This window comes from Oncorhynchus nerka, linkage group LG2, assembly GCF_034236695.1.
Source record: "Oncorhynchus nerka isolate Pitt River linkage group LG2, Oner_Uvic_2.0, whole genome shotgun sequence".
NCBI lineage: Eukaryota > Metazoa > Chordata > Actinopteri > Salmoniformes > Salmonidae > Oncorhynchus > Oncorhynchus nerka.
The window spans coordinates 64400524-64421745 of record NC_088397.1 but is presented as its reverse complement, the minus strand read 5'-3'; the positions used below and the strand labels follow the sequence as shown (position 1 = coordinate 64421745).

The 21222-nt window shown below is 43.0% G+C and overlaps 1 protein-coding gene, 1 long non-coding RNA gene and 1 pseudogene across 2 annotated transcripts in view; 1 reads left to right on the top strand and 2 right to left on the bottom strand.

Moving 5' to 3' along the window:
• LOC135560170 (uncharacterized) overlaps nucleotides 1-6708 on the bottom strand; it is a 16432-nt gene extending 9724 nt beyond the window's left edge. The window contains exon 1 of the long non-coding RNA XR_010458734.1: nucleotides 6399-6708. This is a non-coding gene — a long non-coding RNA (uncharacterized LOC135560170). The remainder of the gene's footprint in view (nucleotides 1-6398) is intronic.
• Nucleotides 5677-15435, top strand: LOC115139587 (sodium-dependent neutral amino acid transporter SLC6A17-like; annotated as a pseudogene).
• LOC115139582 (potassium voltage-gated channel subfamily C member 2-like) lies at nucleotides 15079-21222 on the bottom strand. The gene is made up of 3 exons (XM_029677135.2): nucleotides 20463-21222; nucleotides 17641-18517; nucleotides 15079-17542 (listed from the first exon to the last, which is right to left on the bottom strand). Exons 1-2 carry the CDS (start codon nucleotides 21051-21053, stop codon nucleotides 17672-17674), a joined length of 1437 nt encoding a protein of 478 aa, XP_029532995.1. The 5' UTR covers nucleotides 21054-21222; the 3' UTR covers nucleotides 15079-17542; nucleotides 17641-17671.

Genomic DNA, 21222 nt, shown 5'->3' with positions numbered 1-21222 from the left:
TGCCCACCCCAACTCACGCCCTGATCATACTAAAACAAAGACAAAACAAAGGAACTAAGGTCAGAACGTGACACAGATTTAAGTCCTCTAAGGTTCTATTAGATTAGAAGTGGTGATAATAAAATCACTCAGCGCCTCTCTTCTCTTTTCCTCTCCTCTCTTTTCCTCTCCTCTCTTCTCTTCTCTTTTCCTCTCTTCTCTTTCCTCCCCTCTTCTCTCTTCTCTTTTCGTCTCCTCCTCTTTTCCTTTCCTCTCTTCTGATCTCCTTTCCTCACTTCTCCTCTCCTTTCCTCTCCTCTCCTCTGCCCCTTACCTGTCTCAGCAGTATGAGACAGTCAGCCACCAGTGAGCATGGTTCTTACGCTGAGACAGAGGCATAAGGCATGGTTTAGCAAGTCATCATGGTATTGTGTAATCATACAATACTTCATACAAATGCTAGTATTGTATGTGATTCCCCATAGGTTTAATTGTACATCACTGTTAACTAATGGTGGTTTACTACACCATGCCAGGTAACCTCTGACACTAAAGTATAGTGGTATATTATTTTTTCCTAGTGGCATTAAAGGTTGTCTGTAGCATTGTCTTTAATCCTGTGTTAAAAAGTGACCTCTCGCCATGGTCGTAGTGAATGGTAGACCCCATCATTCATGCAGGTGTGTGAGACCCCAGGACCACACTGCTTTGCACCCACTCTGGCCTGGTCCCGGGGTTACATGTCTGCACTAACCACATCAGATAGACTGTGGTTCACATTGGCACCGACAGGGTCAAATCACCTAAAGAACACAGACCAAGGTCATTCAGACCTACTGTAGCTTTCACTATTAATACAGTTTGGTGCTTCTGGAGCGACATGTAGGAAAGGAGGGAGATGCACGAGATAAGGGAGGGAGAGAGAGAGGGGCACATATCGACAGAGTTACTGAATATAACATTGAATGCCATCATTCATAGAGAGAGGAAGTAAGAGAGGATAAAAATATAATTATGGAGGAGGCTATCTTTATTTCCTCTGCAGAACATTGCCATCTACCTGACATAAATAGAGACTGGTACACTTAGTTGAGCATGCCATTTCTGTGCGTGCATGCATGTGTGTCCATGTGTGTGTATTTGTGCAGTACATCTGCAAGACTGCTCTTTCCAGACTTAAATCCATGTATCATTTCCCCAAGGTTTAACTATAAAAGGTGAAAATATGAGCACAGATACATTTAAAGAGTCCTGAATGAGTGCTCACACTGTGCATACCAAGTAAAAGAATGACCTTGTTTACCCAGGCTGGTCTCATAGACTAAACATAGTAAATGGAAACCCAAACAAGACAGAAGGTTACTTAAGGCGAAAATGAAATGAGGTCTGCAACTACTAACTACTTTTTAGCTACTTTGCAACTGCTTATTATGTTAGCTAACCCTAACCCTTTAACCTAACTCTTAGCCTTAACCCTAACCTTAACCCCTTTTTTTTTTTTTTTTTTTTTTTAAATTTTACCTTTATTTAACTAGGCAAGTCAGTTAATCCTGGCGTGTCTGAATCCTGGCTCAGGAAGGCCACCAAAAATTCAGAGATTTCCATACCCAACTATAACATCTTCCGTCAAGATAGAACTACCAAAGGGGGCGGAGTTGCAGTCTACTGCAGAGATAGCCTGCAAAGTAATGTCATACTTTCCAGGTCCATACCCAAACAGTTCGAAAGACTAATTTTGAAAATTACCCTCTCCAGAAATAAGTCTCTCACTGTTGCCGCCTGCTACCGGCCACCCTCAGCTCCCAGCTGTGCCCTGGACACCATTTGTGAGTTGATCGCCCCCCATCTAGCTTCAGAGTTTGTTCTGTTAGGTGACCTAAACTGGGATATGCTTAACACCCCGGCAGTCCTACAATGTAAGCTAGATGCCCTCAATCTCACTCAAATCATCAAGGAACCCACCAGGTACAACCCTAACTCTGTAAACAAGGGCACCCTCATAGACGTCATCCTGACCAACTGGCCCTCCAAATACACCTCCGCTGTCTTCAACCAGGATCTCAGCGATCACTGCCTCATTGCCTGTATCCGCCACGGAGCCGCAGTCAAACGACCACCCCCTCATCACTGTCAAACGCTCCCTAAAACACTTCTGTGAGCAGGCCTTTCTAATCGACCTGGCCCGGGTATCCTGGAAGGACATTGACCTCATCCCGTCAGTTGAGGATGCCTGGTAATTCTTTAAAAGTAACTTCCTCACCATTTTAGATAAGCATGCTCCGTTCAAAAAATGCAGAACCAAGAACAGATACAGCCCTTGGTTCACTCCAGACCTGACTGCCCTCGACCAGCACAAAAACATCCTGTGGCGGACTGCAATAGCATCGAATAGCCCCCCGTGATATGCAACTGTTCAGGGAAGTCAGGAACCAATACACGCAGTCAGTCAGGAAAGCTAAGGCCAGCTTCTTCAGGCAGAAGTTTGAATCCTGTAGCTCCAACTCCAAAAAGTTCTGGGACACTGTGAAGTCCATGGAGAACAAGAGCACCTCCTCCCAGCTGCCCACTGCACTGAGGCTAAGTAACACGGTCTCCACCGATAAATCCACGATTATCGAAAGCTTCAATAAGCACTTCTCAACGGCTGGCCATGCCTTCCGCCTGGCTACTCCAACCTCGGCCAACAGCTCCGCCCCCCGCAGCTCCTCGCCCAAGCCTCTCCAGGTTCTCCTTTACCCAAATCCAGATAGCAGATGTTCTGAAAGAGCTGCAAAACCTAGACCCGTACAAATCAGCTGGGCTTGACAATCTGGAACCTCTATTTCTGAAACTATCTGCCGCCATTGTCGCAACCCCTATTACCAGCCTGTTCAACCTCTCTTTCATATCGTCTGAGATCCCCAAGGATTGAAAGCTGCCGCAGTCATCCCCCCTCTTCAAAGGGGGAGACACCCTGGACCCAAACTGCTATAGACCTATATCCATCCTGCCCTGCCTATCTAAGGTCTTCGAAAGCCAAGTCAACAAACAGGTCACTGACCATCTCGAATCCCACAGTACCTTCTCCGCTGTGCAATCTGGTTTCCGAGCCGGTCACGGGTGCACCTCAGCCACGCTCAAGGTACTAAACGATATCATAACCGCCATCGATAAAAGACAGTACTGTGCAGCCGTCTTCATCGACCTCGCCAAGGCTTTCGACTCTGTCAATCACCATATTCTTATCGGCAGACTCAATAGCCTCGGTTTCTCGGATGACTGCCTTGCCTGGTTCACCAATTACTTTGCAGACAGAGTTCAGTGTGTCAAATCGGAGGGCATGCTGTCCGGTCCTCTGGCAGTCTCTATGGGGGTGCCACAGGGTTCAATTCTCGGCCGACTCTTTTCTCTGTATATATCAATGATGTTGCTCTTGCTGCGGGCGATTCCCTGATCCACCTCTACGCAGACAACACCATTCTATATACTTTCGGCCCGTCATTGGACACTGTGCTATCTAACCTCCAAACGAGCTTCAATGCCATACAGCACTCCTTCCGTGGCCTCCAACTGCTCTTAAACGCGAGTAAAACCAAATGTATGCTTTTCAACCGATCGCTGCCTGCACCCGCATGCCCGACTAGCATCACCACCCTGGATGGTTCCGACCTTGAATATGTGGACATCTATAAGTACCTAGGTGTCTGGCAGACTGCAAACTCTCCTTCCAGACTCACATCAAACATCTCCAATCGAAAATCAAATCAAGAGTCGGCTTTCTATTCCGCAACAAAGCCTCCTTCACTCACGCCGCCAAGCTTACCCTAGTAAAACTAACTATCCTACCGATCCTCGATTTCGGCGATGTCATCTACAAAATGGCTTCCAACACTCTACTCAGCAAACTGGATGCAGTCTATCATAGTGCCATCCGTTTTGTCACCAAAGCACCTTATACCACCCACCACTGCGACTTGTATGCTCTAGTCGGCTGGCCCTCGCTACATATTCGTCGCCAGACCCACTGGCTCCAGGTCATCTACAAGTCCATGCTAGGTAAAGCTCCGCCTTATCTCAGTTCACTGGTCACGGGCAACACCCATCCGTAGCACACGCTCCAGCAGGTGTATCTCACTGATCATCCCTAAAGCCAACACCTCATTTGGCCGCCTTCGCTCCAGTACTCTGCTGCCTGTGACTGGAACGAACTGCAAAAATCGCTGAAGTTGGAGACTTTTATCTCCCTCACCAACTTCAAACATCAGCTATCCGAGCAGCTAACCGATCGCTGCAGCTGTACATAGTCTATTGGTAAATAGCCCACCCATTTTCACCTACCTCATTCCCATACTGTTTTTATACTGTTTTTTAAATTTATTTATTTACTTTTCTGCTCTTTTGCACACCAATATCTCTACCTGTACATGACCATCTGATCATTTATCACCCTAGTGTTAATCTGCAAAATTGTATTATTCGCCTACCTCCTCATGCCTTTTGCACACATTGTATATAGACTGCCCATTTTTTTTTTCTACTGTGTTATTGACTTGTTAATTGTTTACTCCATGTGTAACTCTGTGTTGTCTGTTCACACTGCTATGCTTTATCTTGGCCAACTAGCCTACCTGGTTAAATAAAGGTGAAATAAAAAAAAAAAGAACAAATTCTTATTTTCAATGTCGCAGTTGCAAATGAGAACTTGTTCTCAACTAGCCTACCTGGTTAAATAAAGGTGAAATAAAAAAAAAAAGAACAAATTCTTATTTTCAATGACAGCCTAGGAACAGTGGGTTAACTGCCTGTTCAGGGGCAGAACGACAGATTTGTACCTTGTCAGCTCGGGGGTTTGAACTTGCAACCTTGCGGTTACTAGTCCAATGCTCTAACCACTAGGCTACCCTGCCGCCCCAACCCCTAGCCTAGCTAATGTTAGCCACCTAGCTAACATTAGCATTAGCACCTAGCCATCTAGCTAACGTTACAACAAATTGAAATTCATAACATACCATATGTATTGCAAATTCGGGAACATATTGTACAAATCTCAATTCGTAACATATCATACTAACTGTAATTTGTAACATATCATACGAAATGGATGATGGACATCCACAAATGAATACATACCATACCAAACGTAACATATCATACTAATTTCAGTGTCCCATCATTTTCATTTACTTCTACCCCTGTTACGTCTACCCCTAACTCCAGGTTGGTTTACCTTACTAATGTCAGTCTGGGAGAGCCAATCCAGAGGGCAGAGGGGATTTGGTCCCTGTGTAAATATTCTCTTCCTTATTATATTTCTCTCTGCTCTCTATCCTTCACCCTTCTACACCCTCTATCCCTTTACTCTCCCCCTCTCTCTCCCTCCCCCTCACTGACCCTTCCCCTCACCCCTCTGCAGTCATGGATCCTGAGTGTGAGAGAAGCTCGGCCACCACCTACTTCTGGTACCGCCAGACCCTGAACACTACCAGCACCATCGCAGACAGAGGCGGCCTGAACGTCAAGATGACCCTGTCTCTGCTGGTGGCCTGGATCATCGTCTGCCTGGCTGTCATCAGAGGTATCGCATCCTCCGGGAAGGTAGGAAACGCTGTGAGGAGAAGTGGAGGATTTGTGGGGGAGAGGGGCAGGTGGGATGGGGGAGAGGGGCAGGGGGTGTGGGGGAGAAGGGCACTGGGTGTGGGAAGAGGGGCAGGGGGAGTCGGGAAGAGTGGCAGGGGACAATGGGGAGAGGGGCAGGGTGCGTGGGGAGAGGGGCTGGGGGCATGAGTGAGAGTCAAAAGAGTGTAGGGAAGATATATGACAGGCCGTACTTTTAAAGAACATGACATGACAAAAAATTGCTCTGGAATATTAGCCTACTGAACTGGAGTCCTACTGAACTGGAGTCCTACCGAACTGGAGTCCTACCAAACTGGAGTCCTATCGAACTGGTGTCCTACTGAACTGCCTAATGAACTGCCTAATGGTGCCTATAACTGATTATCTATTGTTCCTGTCCAAAGGTCTTCACAAGTTCAGGCCGATGTTGTCTATATATGATTAACCCATGTGCATGTCCAGTAGCCTTCACAAGATCAGATATGGCCCAGACCAGTCACATCTTGTGTTGGTCTACCTTGCCTCGTCTACTCTGCTTACGTTCTGTTTTTTACATGTCTAATGGTTAACTTGATGTTGATCCAGCTTTGTACATTCACATAGGCTCAGCCTTCATTCTGCTTACACATGTCTAATATTTAACCTTATATCGATTTCTACTTCAAAGAGAACAGTACAGGTACTGAAAATCACCAGATGACTGGAAATTCTCTAACACTACCCCTATATAATTTATAAACATTTCTAATAATTAAAACCAAATCAAATGTAAGTTTATTTGTCATGTGCGCTGAATACAACCTTACAGTGAAATGCTTACTTACAGGCCCCAACCAGTCCATCGGTGTGTTATAGTGTGTTCAAGCTGGAGAAGATGCTGGAAGCCCCAGGTGTGGAGAGAGGCAGCCACACAGGTGTTTTCTGCCCTTGGCCTGCTTCGGTGGAGTCATCTCCTTCTCCAGCTACAACAAGATAGACAACAACTGACACTTTGACGCCATGCTCGTCTCCTTTATAAACTTTGTCACCTCCATCCTGGCTACTCTGGTGGTGTTCGCTGTGCTGGGCTTCAAGGCAAACCTTATGAATGAGAAGTGTGTCATAGTGTGAGTTCAAATCAACTGCCCTATCGGACGTAGGGTAAGTTGAGTCAAAGGGATAAGTTGAGCCACCCTTGTTTCTAGGAAACCATACACAAAATGAATCATGTGGCCAAATATTTAGGACGAGGTCATAATTTCATAGAGTATGAATGAAGAAACCACGTCGAAAAAGTGGTATGCAAGTTAGGTCCAAAAAACTGAAAACTGGTTTTCACAAAGTCAAATGAGTGTATTGTGTTATAAGTTATTGTGTCATGATGCTTGTATCTAAATCAAAGTATATATTTTTAAGATTGTTTAATACATCAGTTGGGGTCTTTATAAGCTACCATATGAGGTCCTAAACCTAGCATGAAAGTGCATCCCTGTAGCTGTGTGGGTTAATATAGTCAAAATGTTTGCCTTGGGGTAAGTTGAGCCAATGGCCACCATACCCCATACAAACGATGATTACATTTGGTCAGTTTTATGCATAAAACTGATAGTATTTTTGCAATGTGTCATGCGTATGAACTCAAGTGCATTTTATTGTTACAGAGAAGACATCATCATATCCTGTGCATACAGACATATAAAGGGCAGGGGTATCGCCCCCCCTTGAGGTTCTTGAGAGAGCAGCCAAGGAAGTGAGAGAAAGGAAGAAGTCCATTCGAGCAGGAGGCAAGGGATGAAAAAATTGACTGAATGACATTGAAGAGGTTCATTGACAACAACAAAAAACGATACCTGTACCTGTGCAAAAGAGAGGCTGTGACAGAGTAGCAGAGGCACACAAGGTCTTATCTGATGACATGGAGTTTGAGCTTGCTAAACATATCAAGAATCTCGCAGACCAGTTTCATGGGCTTAGTAGCCTGAAATGCACAGAACTTACCTACGAATTGGCACATCCAAACAATATTCACAACATTCTAAAATATATATAGGTATCTTTGTTAGAAAGAAAACTATATTTCCCTTGACGGAGTGATGCTGAATGTAAAAAATGGCTCAACTTACCCTCTTCTCCCCTAGTGATAGTGGAGGAAATGTATGATGTCTAATCCAGAATGAAACCACTCTTTGCTCACACCATACATTTATTATCGTGCCCTCTCTGTGATCAGAGTCAGGACTTTTGCAGTACGTTTCATCTTGTGCACTAACATGATTCGCGGTGGTCCCTTCAGAAATGCAGAGAAGATCATTGGCTGCCTGAACTCTAACGTGCTGAGTCATGACCTCATTCTGCCACACGTGAACTTCTCTCAGCTGTCCACCGTAGACTACACTGAGATTTACGGTGTCATCAAGACGGTGAAGGAAGGCAGCTTCGCCAAGCTGGGCCTGGACCCTTGTGTTCTGGAGGATGAGCTCAACAAGGTGCAGTGGGTCTGTTTGTCTGGGCTGTGAGCTCTACATCAACTGGGTCTGAATATGATCTTCACAACACCATACCAACTAGGCTTTTTCTAGTCATCCTTATGCTGGATTTATTAAACTCATTTTTGTCTCTCCTGTCCCCTCTCCCTCTCTCTATCACAATCTCTTGGTCCTCTTTTGCTCCCTCTCTCCTCCACTCGTTTCTTTCTCTCTATATCCATCCCTCTCTCTGCAGTCAGTGCAGGGTACAAGCTTGGCCTTCATTGCCTTCACAGAGGCCATGACTCATTTCCCGGCCTCTCCCTTCTGGTCCGTCATGTTCTTCTTCATGCTCATCAACCTGGGCCTGGGCAGTATGATCGGCACCATGACAGGCATCACCACGCCCGTCCTCGACACCTACAAGATCTAGAAGGAGCTCTTCACAGGTCAGCCCTAAAACCAACTATGGCTCTCCCATTCTCCTCTCTCATAGTTTCATACACAAATTCAGCACTTTTCACCAAGACAGAGTGGGGAACTAGGTTAGACTCACAAATTCTGAGATTATTAAGGATGACTCATTTTTTGTTCTATTGTTGTAGTCCTTTCAGGGCTGATTACAAAGTAATAGCAATAACAACAATGTTGCATACATACAGTAAAGATTGTCATCCAAGGAGACAAAAGGTTTTACATAATGTGAAGGTTATTCAACTCCACTACCAATTCACCTGTGAGGAAGACGCTATATAAAAGCTGCAGACACTGCACACTTTCAGACTAATGCTTTTAGCTACCTCATCTTGCTCCAATTCCCTCTGTCTATTTCTCTGTATCTGTATTTGTATTTATTAAGGATCCCCATCAATTCCTGCCAAGGCAGCAGCTACCCTTCCTTGGATCCAAACAAGATTAAGGCAGTTACACAAAACAATTAAATGATAAAACAGTACATTGTACAACACATTATTACAACACTACATGACCACTACATATCTACAATACAAAATGTATCATCAGTGGTGAAAAAAGTACCCAATTGTCATACTTGAGTAAAAGTAAAGATACTTTAGTTAATAGAAAATGACTCAAGTAAAAGTGCATACTACTTGAGTAAAAGTCTAAAAGTATTTGGTTTTAAATATTCTTAAGTATCAAAAGTACATGTAATTGCTCAAATATACTTAAGTATCAAAAGTATAAATCATTTCAAATTCCTTATATTAAGCAAGCCAGACGGCACCATTTTCTTGTTTTTTAAAGTTACGGATAGCCAGGGCCACACTGAAAAATAATTTACAAACGGAACATGTGTGTTTAGTGAGTCCACCAGATCAGAGGCAGTAGGGATGACCAGGGATGTTCTCTTGATAAGCATTCAAAATGTATGGAGTACTTTTGGGTGTCAGGGAAAATGTATGGAGTAAAAAATACATTATTTTCTTTAGGAGTGTAGTGAAGTAAAATAAGTATAAATAGTAAAGTAAAGTACAGATACCCCAAAAAAATGACTTAAGTAGTACTTTAATGTATTTTTACTTCCAGTAAGTACTTTATACCACTGTGTATAATACCACAATACAACAATATTACAACATTACAATGTACGTGTGTGTAGCGTGCATGTTAGCGTGTGTGTGTGTGTCTTTTCATAGTCTGCGTTGTTCCATAAAGTGTAGTTTTATCTGTTTATCTGTTTTCAGTGTGCTGCTGTATCATAGCCTTTATCTGTGGCCTGCTCTTTGTCCAGCGCTCTGGGAACTACTTTGTCATCATGTTTGATGACTATTCTGCTGGTCTGCCACTCACTGTCGTGGTCATCCTAGAGAATGTGTCAGTGGCCTGGATCTACGGCACCAAGAGGTACAGGATGGCGTCTCCCCAGAGAGCCGCATAGTGTGAGAGACACACTGATCATCACTGATATTGCAATGTGTGTTTTCATATGATTTAAGAGGAAAGTTTGATAAGAGGGTGAAGAGAAAGAGTCAAAGAACATGTGAATAGTGTAAACTGAAGGATTTGACCTATTTTAAACCCACCTGTATGTGTGTGTATCAGGTTTATGCAGGACCTGGAGGAGATGTTGGGTTTCCGGCCCCATGCCTTCTATTTCTACATGTGGAAGTACGTCTCCCCTTGTTGTCTCATTGTACTCATTATGGCTACTGTCATTGAGATGGCCATCAGCCCGCCAGGGTACAATGCATGGGTGAAGGAACTGGTCAGTCAACCTGTTGGAAAACAGTGAAAAGTTTCATATAGACACTTGACATTTTGTGTACTAGCCTTGTTACAGAATTGAAGTCAGCACCAGGAGTATTTCTTTTCCCCCTTATTTCCCTTGTTTCTCTCTCTATAGGCTCAGGAGCGTTTCCAGAGCTACCCTCCCTGGGCATTGGCCATGTGCTTCTCCCTCATCGTGATGGCCATGCTTCCTCTCCCCATCGTCTTCATCGCCCGCCACTTCAACCTGATGTCTGCTGGCTCCAACAAGTTGTCCGTCTCCTACCGCAAGAGTATGATGAAGGACATCTCCAACCTGGAGGAGGTGGACGAGACGCACTTCATCCTGGACAAGAACCCAAGAGAGACACCTTTGCCCAAGCCCCCGTCCCAAGCCAACCTAGTCCCCCAGGCACCAAACCCCTGGGGAACTCCAACTCCTCGTCCGCCAACAGCTGCTACCGGACGGTGGCCCCATAACCCCCACCACCCCCGTCACCCCCACTGTCCCTGAGTCCGACTCATGATCACTGTCTATCCTCTTCATGTTCCTGCCCCTAGCCTGCCCCTAAACCCCTAACGATCACCCTCCTACAGGCCAACTCACATTTAACCCTACAGAGTCTCACCACCAGAGGGACCTGCAGCACTGCCCAAAACACCTCCACCCTCACGCTATGAGTGACCCTAGTCACAGGACACCCCTCTCCCCCTCTCCAACAGACCCAGATGTTAGAGTTTACCGCAGCAGGGGCTGCTTTGACAAGGAACCACATGGTCAGGTGTCTGAGATATTACAGTGGTGTGTATCTATCCCTAATGGAGTGTATTCAGTGCTGGACACGCAGTATGTTCTGGTCTAGAGGCCAGGCAGCAGTATTCTTATTATGCTCTGCTCTGCTCTGCTTATTGCAGACAGTTTAGGGGAATGTAGAGAAAATCATATTTACGTTGGCATTAAGTGAAACTGAATGTGAGTATCTATACAGTGCATTCGGAAAGAATTCAGACTTTTTCCACATTTTAAGTTACAGCCTTTGAATAAGGCTGTAACTTATTATTGTCCTCATCACTCTATGCAGAATACCCCATAATGGCAAAGCGAAAACTGTTTTTTATAAATGTCTGCAAATGTATTAAACATTTTAAAAAACAGACCCTTTGCTATGAGACTCAAAATTGAGCTCCGGTGCATCCTGTTTTCATTGGTCATCCTTGAGATGTTTCTACAACTGGATTGGAGTCCACATGTGGTAAATTAAATTGATTGGACATGATTTGGAAAGGCTCATACCTGTCTATATAAGGTCACACAGTTGACAGTACATGTCAGAGAATATACCAAGCCATGAAGTCAAAGGAATTGTCCGTAGAGCTCCGAGACAGGATTGTGTCGAGGCACAGATCTGGGGAAGGGTACCAAAAAATGTATGAAGCAAGATGGTGGCAGCATCATGCTGTGGAATGTTTTTCAGTGGCAGGGACTGGGAGACTAGTCATGATCGAGGGAAAGATGAAAGGAGCAAAGTACAGAGAGATCCTTGATGAAACCTCAGGCTGGGGCGAAGGTTCACCTTCCAACAGGACAATGACCCTAAGCTCCCAGCCAAGACAACGCAAGAGTGGTTTCGGGACAAGTCTCTGAATGTCCTTGAGTGACCCAGCCAGAGCCCAGACTTGACCCCGAGCGAACATCTCTGTAGAGACCTGAAAATAGCTGTGCAGCAACGCTCCCCATTCAACCTGACAGAGTTTGAGAGAATCTGCAGAGAAGAATAGGAGAAACTCCACAAATACAGGTGTGCCAAGCTTGTAGCGTCATACCCAAGAAGACTCAAGGCTGTAATCGCTGCCAAAGGTGCTTCAACAAAGTACTGAGTAAAGAGTCTGAATACTTATGTAAATGTGGTATTTCTGTTTCTTTCGTTTCAATGCTCCACCTGCTTCAGCTAAGTGTTTAGCGGCAGGAAGAATATTGATTGGCATTGGTTACAATGCCAACAGTCCAGAGGGATCTGTATATTTTGAAAGACTATGTGCAAGGCTGCTGTAAAGACACTGTCTTCATTGTCTATTTGCTAGGCTCTTCACATAAGCACCACTGTCTCATCTAGTGTCAGTGTCCTACTGTATCTTGTCTACTTCAAGCCAATACTCTCCATGTTCATCATGTAGGAGTTATATATTGTGATACTCCAGGCCAAGCATAGGGTAGCTAGTGTCTTAGAAACGTCAGTACCTCCACCAAAGAGTCTGCCTGTTGCCTACGTCCTGTACATACACCATGGAGAAGAATGAACAGATCACAATCACTTTCAGAGCAGAAATCCAGGAAGAAACGCATTGTATAATGTGCTGCTATTGATGTAGATGGTGAAAGAGGACTTGTCCAGTCACTACAAATAGCACAGATGAAGAGTACAAAAGGAGTCCCTCCCAGGCACAAAACCTTTTTGATGATCTCATATTATGAGAAATCTTTGCAATAAATTACTACCAAGCATATAAAAATGTATTGACATAACCTTCTTACAAATAATTCATCGGCACAAGAAAGACTGTAGTATTTATAGGCACAAATTGGAATGTATTACAGCAGATGTGATGATTTAAGGAGCTTTGACCAAATCTGATCGAAGTCTGATTGTAAAGCAATCTCCATTTTACTGAGGAATATAAACCTTCCAATGGTTGATCCTCAAATCTCTATTTACTGATACTCATGAGCAGCATGGCAGTGCTTCATGCTTAGTATGTAAGTGTGTCTTAATTTAAACCAAGAGCACAGTTCTCCGTTGGACAATTTCAACCCTCTTACAGAAGTGCAGTATTAAAACCAGATAGAAAACTCACACAAGCACACAGTGCTAGTTTAATATCTGCCAAGACCTTTTCCCACAAGTATTTACACAGTTTCATCACACAGATTGCAATGCTTTTACCATCCGTTGTTGCCATAACAAACAAAAAAAGTACATTTGACAATCTGAAATGGCAGGGAAGGAAGGAAATGCCCCCCCCCCCAAAAAAAAACCCTGTGACCCACTTTCATAAAGTAAAATGCCCACTTGGCCTGTCACTCTTATCGTCGTTTGAATTACAAATAGCTGTGAAGTCAAAATGGTTCCATTTTAGCTAGCTTTCTTTTATGAAGAGGATTGCTTTATTTGTATTTTTATCACAATATTCAAAGCAATGGTGTTGATGATTAAATGGACTACATTTATATTACTGCATAATATTCTATCTGTGTATGTTGGTGCGCATAATATTTAATACTAATTAAGATTTTATCTGTAAACGTGACCGGGTGTACTTTTTCATCCTGTATATATTTCATTGTATATTTTAAGTTTCTCTATTTTGTAGTTGGTATACCTTATCTATGACTATGGGAGTGTAAAAGGAGTGCGACGAGGGGGTGGGTACAGTATGTTAACCTTGTGTGATCCTAATGTAGCCTCGTTTTGAGAACGTGTATTGTCGAACTCTGACAAGCTACATGTGCAGCACTCTGGTTCTCATGTGTTCCTCTCTCAGCTGCTTGTAGAGAGGCGTGGCCCTCCAGACAAGAACACATGGATAAGCATCTCTATGCAGTAGGTTAATATACAACCAGTCTTTGCTTGAAGTTCGAGTCAAGCTTTATTTGAGTCAAAATCCCTCACTTTAAACGTCTGTAAATATTCTTACGTCTGTAAGATTCTACACCCGATAATAATCCAATTATTCTAAAGATAGAGCAAAACTTGTGAAGTATATAAATGTCTTAACACTGAAGAACTGTTTTGATGAGAGTTAATGTGGAGGAAATGACTATTGGATGTGGTGAATATGAATGCACTTTTTCACTTGAATCTCAAAAGAGTATTGTTATGTTTTTGTTTTCTGCATGTTGGTATGCTCAGTGTTTGCCCTAGCGTGGGTACAGTCTTTGTTAAAGCATTGTACTATTATATTATCTGCTGCAGTAACAGCAACGGGATTGGAGGCTAAAACCTCTGTAGGGAAAATGACTTGTGTTAGGAACTGCCCCTTTGTAGCTAAAGTGTTACAGTGACTCTCAACATAATATGAGTGTGTGAGAGTGGGTATGTGTATTTGTGTCTATGAATATGTGTTAGTGAGTTTGTAGTTTCCTTCTTATAATAAGTGGGTGCAGGGACTTACCAAGCACAAGTTGAACATTGAATCGGAGGCCCAACCAAAACCAACTCTCTCTTCCATCATGACGATTGTACGTTATTGAAACTACACGTGAAAAGAGTAACAATGTTTTTGGGGATATCACCAAAAATATCAATAAACCATAAAGAACCTGTCAAGTGATTTGTATTGAACTTTTAGGACAAGCTAGATGTGTAGATAAGATACTTATAGTTTGGATGGCCTGAAACACTGCTGTTCTCTTTACAATTGGAACATAAGGTCCCCTAGCATTGCGCAAACTTAATCATTTGGCACTCAACATATCCCATATTGGGACATAACCATGTTCTCAGCAGAACACAATCACACGTCCTCACTCTCATTAAGTAATATATACTGTACACAGAGGAAAGTATTGTCATGGTTCACAAGGATCATAATTAATTCACATTTCAATGCAATGTAAATACGCCCTTTGTACATATTTGTGAAGCAATCCCTTGGAGGCCAACAGATGACAAATATCTGTACACAGCTGTTGTTATTCTGGAAGAGGAAATGGTGCTGTCCTCCCTCATAATGGATGTTTTGGCAGAGAACTAAAGGGCTTCTCAGAAGCCAATGTACAACCCTTCAACAAGAGGACACAGCTGTGAACACAGGCTTAACCCATCAGAACACAGGCAGTAGACATTTTTATTTCGGATGATTATTACAGACAGATATTGTGGTGATGTTACGCTCTCACCCAACTGTGACATATAATTAGAAAATTACTTAACAGAAACGTAGAAACTATAGAATATACAGTAACTATAATTGCAATGTTTTAATTTGTAGTGTTAATATTGTTAGAAGTTGTAATGTTTTTATATCAAAGATAATGCATTTAATCTGTGTTTCAATTTCCCCTGATAAATTATCCATTTTGTTTCAAATATCAATGTGATTTCACACTCTCACCTAAACAAATCATGAATAAGAATTAACCAGGCAAGTATTGATCAAATTACAGAAATAGCATTGTTTCAACTCATTGTTTCACATATAGAAAAGTACATGTCTAAATCAATGCTCAATTAATGTAAAATGAATTAGTATAGCTATACTAAACCAAAATATTAACACATGCAACAATTTCAACAGTAAATCAGTCACTTGAAATAAATAAATTAGGCCCTAATCTATGGATTTCACATGACTGGGCAGGGGCAAAGCCATGGGTGGGCCTGGGAGGGCATAGACCCACCCATTTGGCAACCAGGTCCAGCCAATCAGAATATTTTTTAGTCTCAGAATATCGTCTCAGACGATCCCGCAGGTGAAGAAGCCAATGTTGAGGTCCTGGGCTGGCATGGTTATTCCTGCAGTGGACATTCCGGCAGTCAGCACGCCAATTTAACGCTCCCTCAAAACATCTGTGGCATTGTGTTGTGTGACAAAACTGCACATTTTAGAGTGGCCAATTATTGTCCCCAACCCATGTAATGATCATGCTGTTTAATCAGTTTCTTGATATGCCACACCTGTCAGGTGAATGGATTATCTTGGCAAAGGAGAAATGCTCACTACACGGACGAACTGTGAACAAATTTGTTCATGGAAAATGTCTGGGCTCTTTCATTTCAGCTCATGAAACATGGGACCAGCACTTCATATGTTGTGTTTATATTTTTGTTCAGTTTAAATTACTTAACTGAAACTTGAATATGATTAAAAACTCTACATGTCAGCAAAAGTATTGTATTTGGTTCAAAACATTCTCTAAGACCTAAACCTCAAATGGAGTTGTGCATAAAGGGTGTGACCATTGAGCAAGTTGAGGAAGCTGAACTCCTAGGTAACATTCAATGGTCAATTATCATGGTCAAGTCATTTTGACAAAGTTGTGAAGATGGGGAGGGTTATGTCTGGTATAAAAGTTGCATAATCAGATAAGATACAGCTCAGACACCCATACATACCCCACAAGACATGCCACCAGGGGTCTCTTCACAGTCCCCATGTCCAAAACAATTCACGGAAATGCACAGTATTATACAGAGCCATGATCGCATGGAACTCCCGTCCATCTCCAATTACTCAAGCAAACAGCAAAATTACATAAAACAAATGGATAAAACAACATCTCATGGCACAATAGGGACTGTGAAATGACACACATACAAACACATGCCCACACACTCTATCACACTCTAACACAAACAATCTACACACACATTATTCTTTAATTGTGTTGTTTGTACAATGAGTGTAGAGAACATATAAGAACCCCTGGTCTTTCCATGACCAGGTGAATACAGGTGAAAGCTATGATCACTTATTGATGTAATTTGTTAAATCCACTTTAATCAGTGTATATAAGATTAGAGAAGGATTTTTAAGCCTTGAGATAATTGAGACATGGATTGTGTATGTGTGCCATTCAGAGGGTGAATGGGCAAGACAAAAAATGTAAGTGCCTTTGAATGGGTATGGTAGTAGGTGCCAGGGGCAGCGGTTTGTGTCAAGAACTGCAACGCTGCTGGGTTTTTTACACTCAGTTTCTCAACTGTGAATTAACAGTTTCCCGTGTGTATCAAGAATGATCCACCACCCAATGGCCATCCAGCCAACTTGACACAACTGTGGGAAGCATTGAAGTTAACATGGGCCAGCTTCCCTGTGGAACACTTCCGACACCTTTCCCCGACAAAGTCCACGCCTCGACGAATTGAGGCTGTTCTGAGGGCAAAAGGGGGTGCAACTCAATGTTAGGAAGGTGTTCTTGATGTTTGGAATACTAACTGTATATTGTATCATTTTACATTTGTGTGACTGTTCTTGTCTACCAGTAAGTACATCAGTGTTTTGTTACTTGCTGTGTTTTATGTTTTTGTGTGGACCCCAGGAAAAATAGCTGCTGCTTCTGCAAAAGCTAATGGTGATCCGAATAAACCAATAATACATACTACCTTGAATGCACACAAACAAATATTGTTTGTCCTTGACCCATGCAATGGTCTATAAAGATATTAAAATGTCAAATGTTATAATGTTATTGATGGTATAACATAGCTATAATGTCCCAATCCGGTGTAATGGTACAATCAGGATCCAGTCTCTACATCCAGGGTCTCATAGCCAGACTAACGCCGGGATTCACTCTAAGAGGGAAAGAGAGAAAAGTTGATCTTGTTTTCTGAGCAACAAAAATAGGGATATTAATATAATCAAATATGAATATACAAATATTATAAAATACCTGAACAAGAGCGCTCCCCTGATAACAGGCATCATTCTACCTGCTCCCCACTTGGGGATGGCTGGCTAAGCGTTCCAGACAGGGGCAGGTGTTGCCTCTTCTTCTTCTTTGGGAGCTTTTGTTGGGCCATGGCCAGGGAGTAGTACAGGCGGAAGTTATTGACTATGACTGGGACAGGCATGGCGATGGTCAGAATACCTGCCAGAGCACACAGGGCTCCAATTACCATGCCGGAACAGGTCTCCGGGTACATGTCCCCATAGCCCAGGGTTGTCATGGTAACCACCGCCCACCAGAAGCCTATGGGGATGTTCTTAAAATTGGTGTGTACAGACAAAGTTGGGTCTTCAGGGTCACCATGTACTCGCTCTGCGTAGAATTCCAGGGTGCTGAAAATTAGCATTCCAATTCCAAAGAAGACAGCAAGGAGGCAGAACTCTTGAACGCTGGCCTTTAGCGTGTAGACTAACACACGCACTCCCACCATGTGGCGCATCAGCTTAAAGATCCTCAGGATCCTCACAAAGTTCAGCACACGCAGGAAGCCCAGGGCATTCCCACCCAGCCCCACATCCAGGAAGAAGGGCAGGATGGCCACAAAGTCAATGATGTTTAGTATGTTCTTCACAAACACCAGTATGTTGGAGCAGCAGGTGAAACGGACCAGGAACTCAAATATGAACCACACCACACAGACGCCCTCCACCACAGTCAGAGTAGGTTCGGTCACTATCTCATAGTACGTCACCTCTTCTGTGTGGTTCCCATTATTGACCAGCTCTGTGCGTTGCTCTAACGTGTGGAAGCTCTCATGTGTCTCCAGACAGAAAGCTGTGATGGAAAGGAGGACGAAGAAGAGGGAAACAAACGCAATGACCTGCAAATGACAAGAAGGGTTATCATATGACTCTGAGTGGATCATCTCATAATGATTAAAGACACAAACAACACACTGATTTATTTGTCTTCTAGGTTTGATTGGCGTGTTGGACATACATTGTATCAAAAAGGCTATTGGTTGGTGAGATGAGGCTGTTGTCTCCTGAACTGACTCAATCCCATGGTTGCTGTTCATATGGAGCCACAGTACCTTCATTTGAGTGACATGAGCTGATGAGAGTTACATTACTGAACCATTCAAGGGACTCTGAGGGTGAATCTCAATTGCATTTTTTAATTCCTCACATCTTCTCTCCCCATCTCCTTCTCAAAGCACATTGGAGCAGAAGATCTGAGGTTCCTGCACACTAATATTCTCTGTTTTAAGAAGGAGGAAAGGAAAACATATGTAAGAAGAACATAGAATTGAGATTCACCCTGAAGCTTCAATTCTGGTGAAGCTGCTTTTATTATTACAGTCCTAGCCTATGGAACAGCCGACAAGAGAATCTGAGTGTAATAGAAACAGTGGATTTTTTGTTTTATTTTTGCACACCCCAGGTGTGCCTTTACTTATTTTTTACATTTGGTTTATGCTACTACCTTTTGTAGTAGTTGTTTTTTTGCCCTTTTTGTCTGTGATTACTTTTATTTATATCTTATTATTTTTTGTTTTAAATTGTATTTGTGAAGTGCATGGCTTAAAGATATGGATATGGCTGATTCTGTTGCAAAACTTTTCCTAAACAGAGGCAAACAAAACGGGGCGTGATCTCCCTGAATTTGTTAAATAAAAACTATTGTTTGGCAAATGATTACACCCCAGGTGTAGCCCACAAATGTTATGTTGTACACAAAGGGCATGGTTGACATGTTCCAACTATTTATTGGATTCCATGCCTCAGTAGGCTATTAAGCATATGCACAATTGCATGTTATTTTTTCAGGAGGGGAATTAGGCTACATGCAGCTATTTACATGTTGTACACAAAAGATGATCAACATGTTCATACAAACTTGCAGATAGTTTTTTTGCCCCAAGGCATAACTCAAGTGGGGAGTTACATGCAGCTATTTAGGCAGCATATCAAACACAAGCAGGACACAGACATATAGTCTAATTAGCAATTTAGTGTTATTTTTAAAAATCATAGTTGTAAACATTGGCTAAACAGGAGGCGGACAGGCAGCCAAAGTAGTAGTGTTCTATTTCAGCAACTCTGGCAAGTGGCAACGAAATGGCAGCAACTACGAAGATTGGCCTACAGCATCCCACAAAACACAGATTGTTTTTACTCCAATGCAACATGTATGGACTGTGTCCTGCTTGGGCAACTGCAATATCCATTACAGCAGACAGAGAAGGTTGTAGCCTTCATAAAGGCCTTGAATGTTCGTTCAAATCACCGCGGGATTCTTATTTCAGCTGCTCAGAATATGAGGTAGTGATATAGACCACATTAACAAAGAAAAAAATGTGTACGCAAATTAACACATGCACAGAAGGTGATCTGGATGTATAGGTTTGAGAATCAGGTTTCCAGAGGGGCAGAGCAGGGGCACAAACGCAGTATTCATAACCACAGCCTTTAAAGAGGTGTGGTTCATCAGATGTGCTTGAGGCTTTCAGAGCTGCTTCCACGTGCATCTCCAAGCCAGTGCAAGTGTTTATTGTTCTTCAAAATGAGTGACTCTGTTTCACTGCTGTGATCCGTATCTATGCCTGCTGCCTGCTCTGCACAGTCATTAGAGCTGTTTGGTTTATGGAAAAGCCATATGGTTTATAACTGCAGTAAACAGAGCCTGCCTGCTACCACACCACCTTATCCACAGCTTGGTAGGAATGTCCAGAGGGAATTACCCAGCCTCACACTGACTACTCTGATTCAGTCCCTATCAAAACTACATTTTTTTTTAATTGGGAGAGAATAAAGAATACAAACCTTGGCAGCCTTAGACGAGAACGGGTCGTCAAATAAAGCCCATATTTTTGCTTTCCACCTTTTGCAGCAGCTCTGAGAATTAGCTGGGTTGTCCTCAACATCAAATGACTCTGGAAACTCTTCATTGTGGTGCTCTTTTGAGTCAGATGGACCGAACGCTGCAAGGGCCACTTCGGCATCCCTATGTTGGCAGAATGTTATCCAGCAACAAGGTTCCACGTCCGCCTTGTCGACCTCCCAAAAAGCCAACTCCTCTTCAAAAAGGGGACCGCAGACATCTGTTGGACAGTGAAGCTTACCGGTTCTGTAATAATTCAGAACATTGGAGAAAACACCTGGATGTCTGTCGAAGAAGAATTCAAGGTCACCACTTGGGTCGTGATCCATCAGTTTAGCCAAACGTGTACCAGGCAAGCTCTTCAGAGTGCTCATGTAAGTTTCATGACGCATGCCACCAACGTTGATCACAACCTTTTTCATGACATCCCCCTTTGTGTCCCAGTCTTCCCTTAGATATGTTTTCAATGAAGTCCTGTCGAGGCCATGGGCTGAAGTATGGCCCTGAGAGGACAAATACATTGAGCTGATCATGACCTGGAGGGGAGAGAATTGCACGTCCAGGAATGTTGTTTAGCCTACGGTCCTCGTCTGCGCCAACATTTTTGAAGAGATTTAAAAGGTTTCTCAGGCCCAGGGGTAAAGAAAAACAGCATTACGGCAGGCTATCATCTCTCTCCTTTGGTAGTTAAGTTTGGGAAGA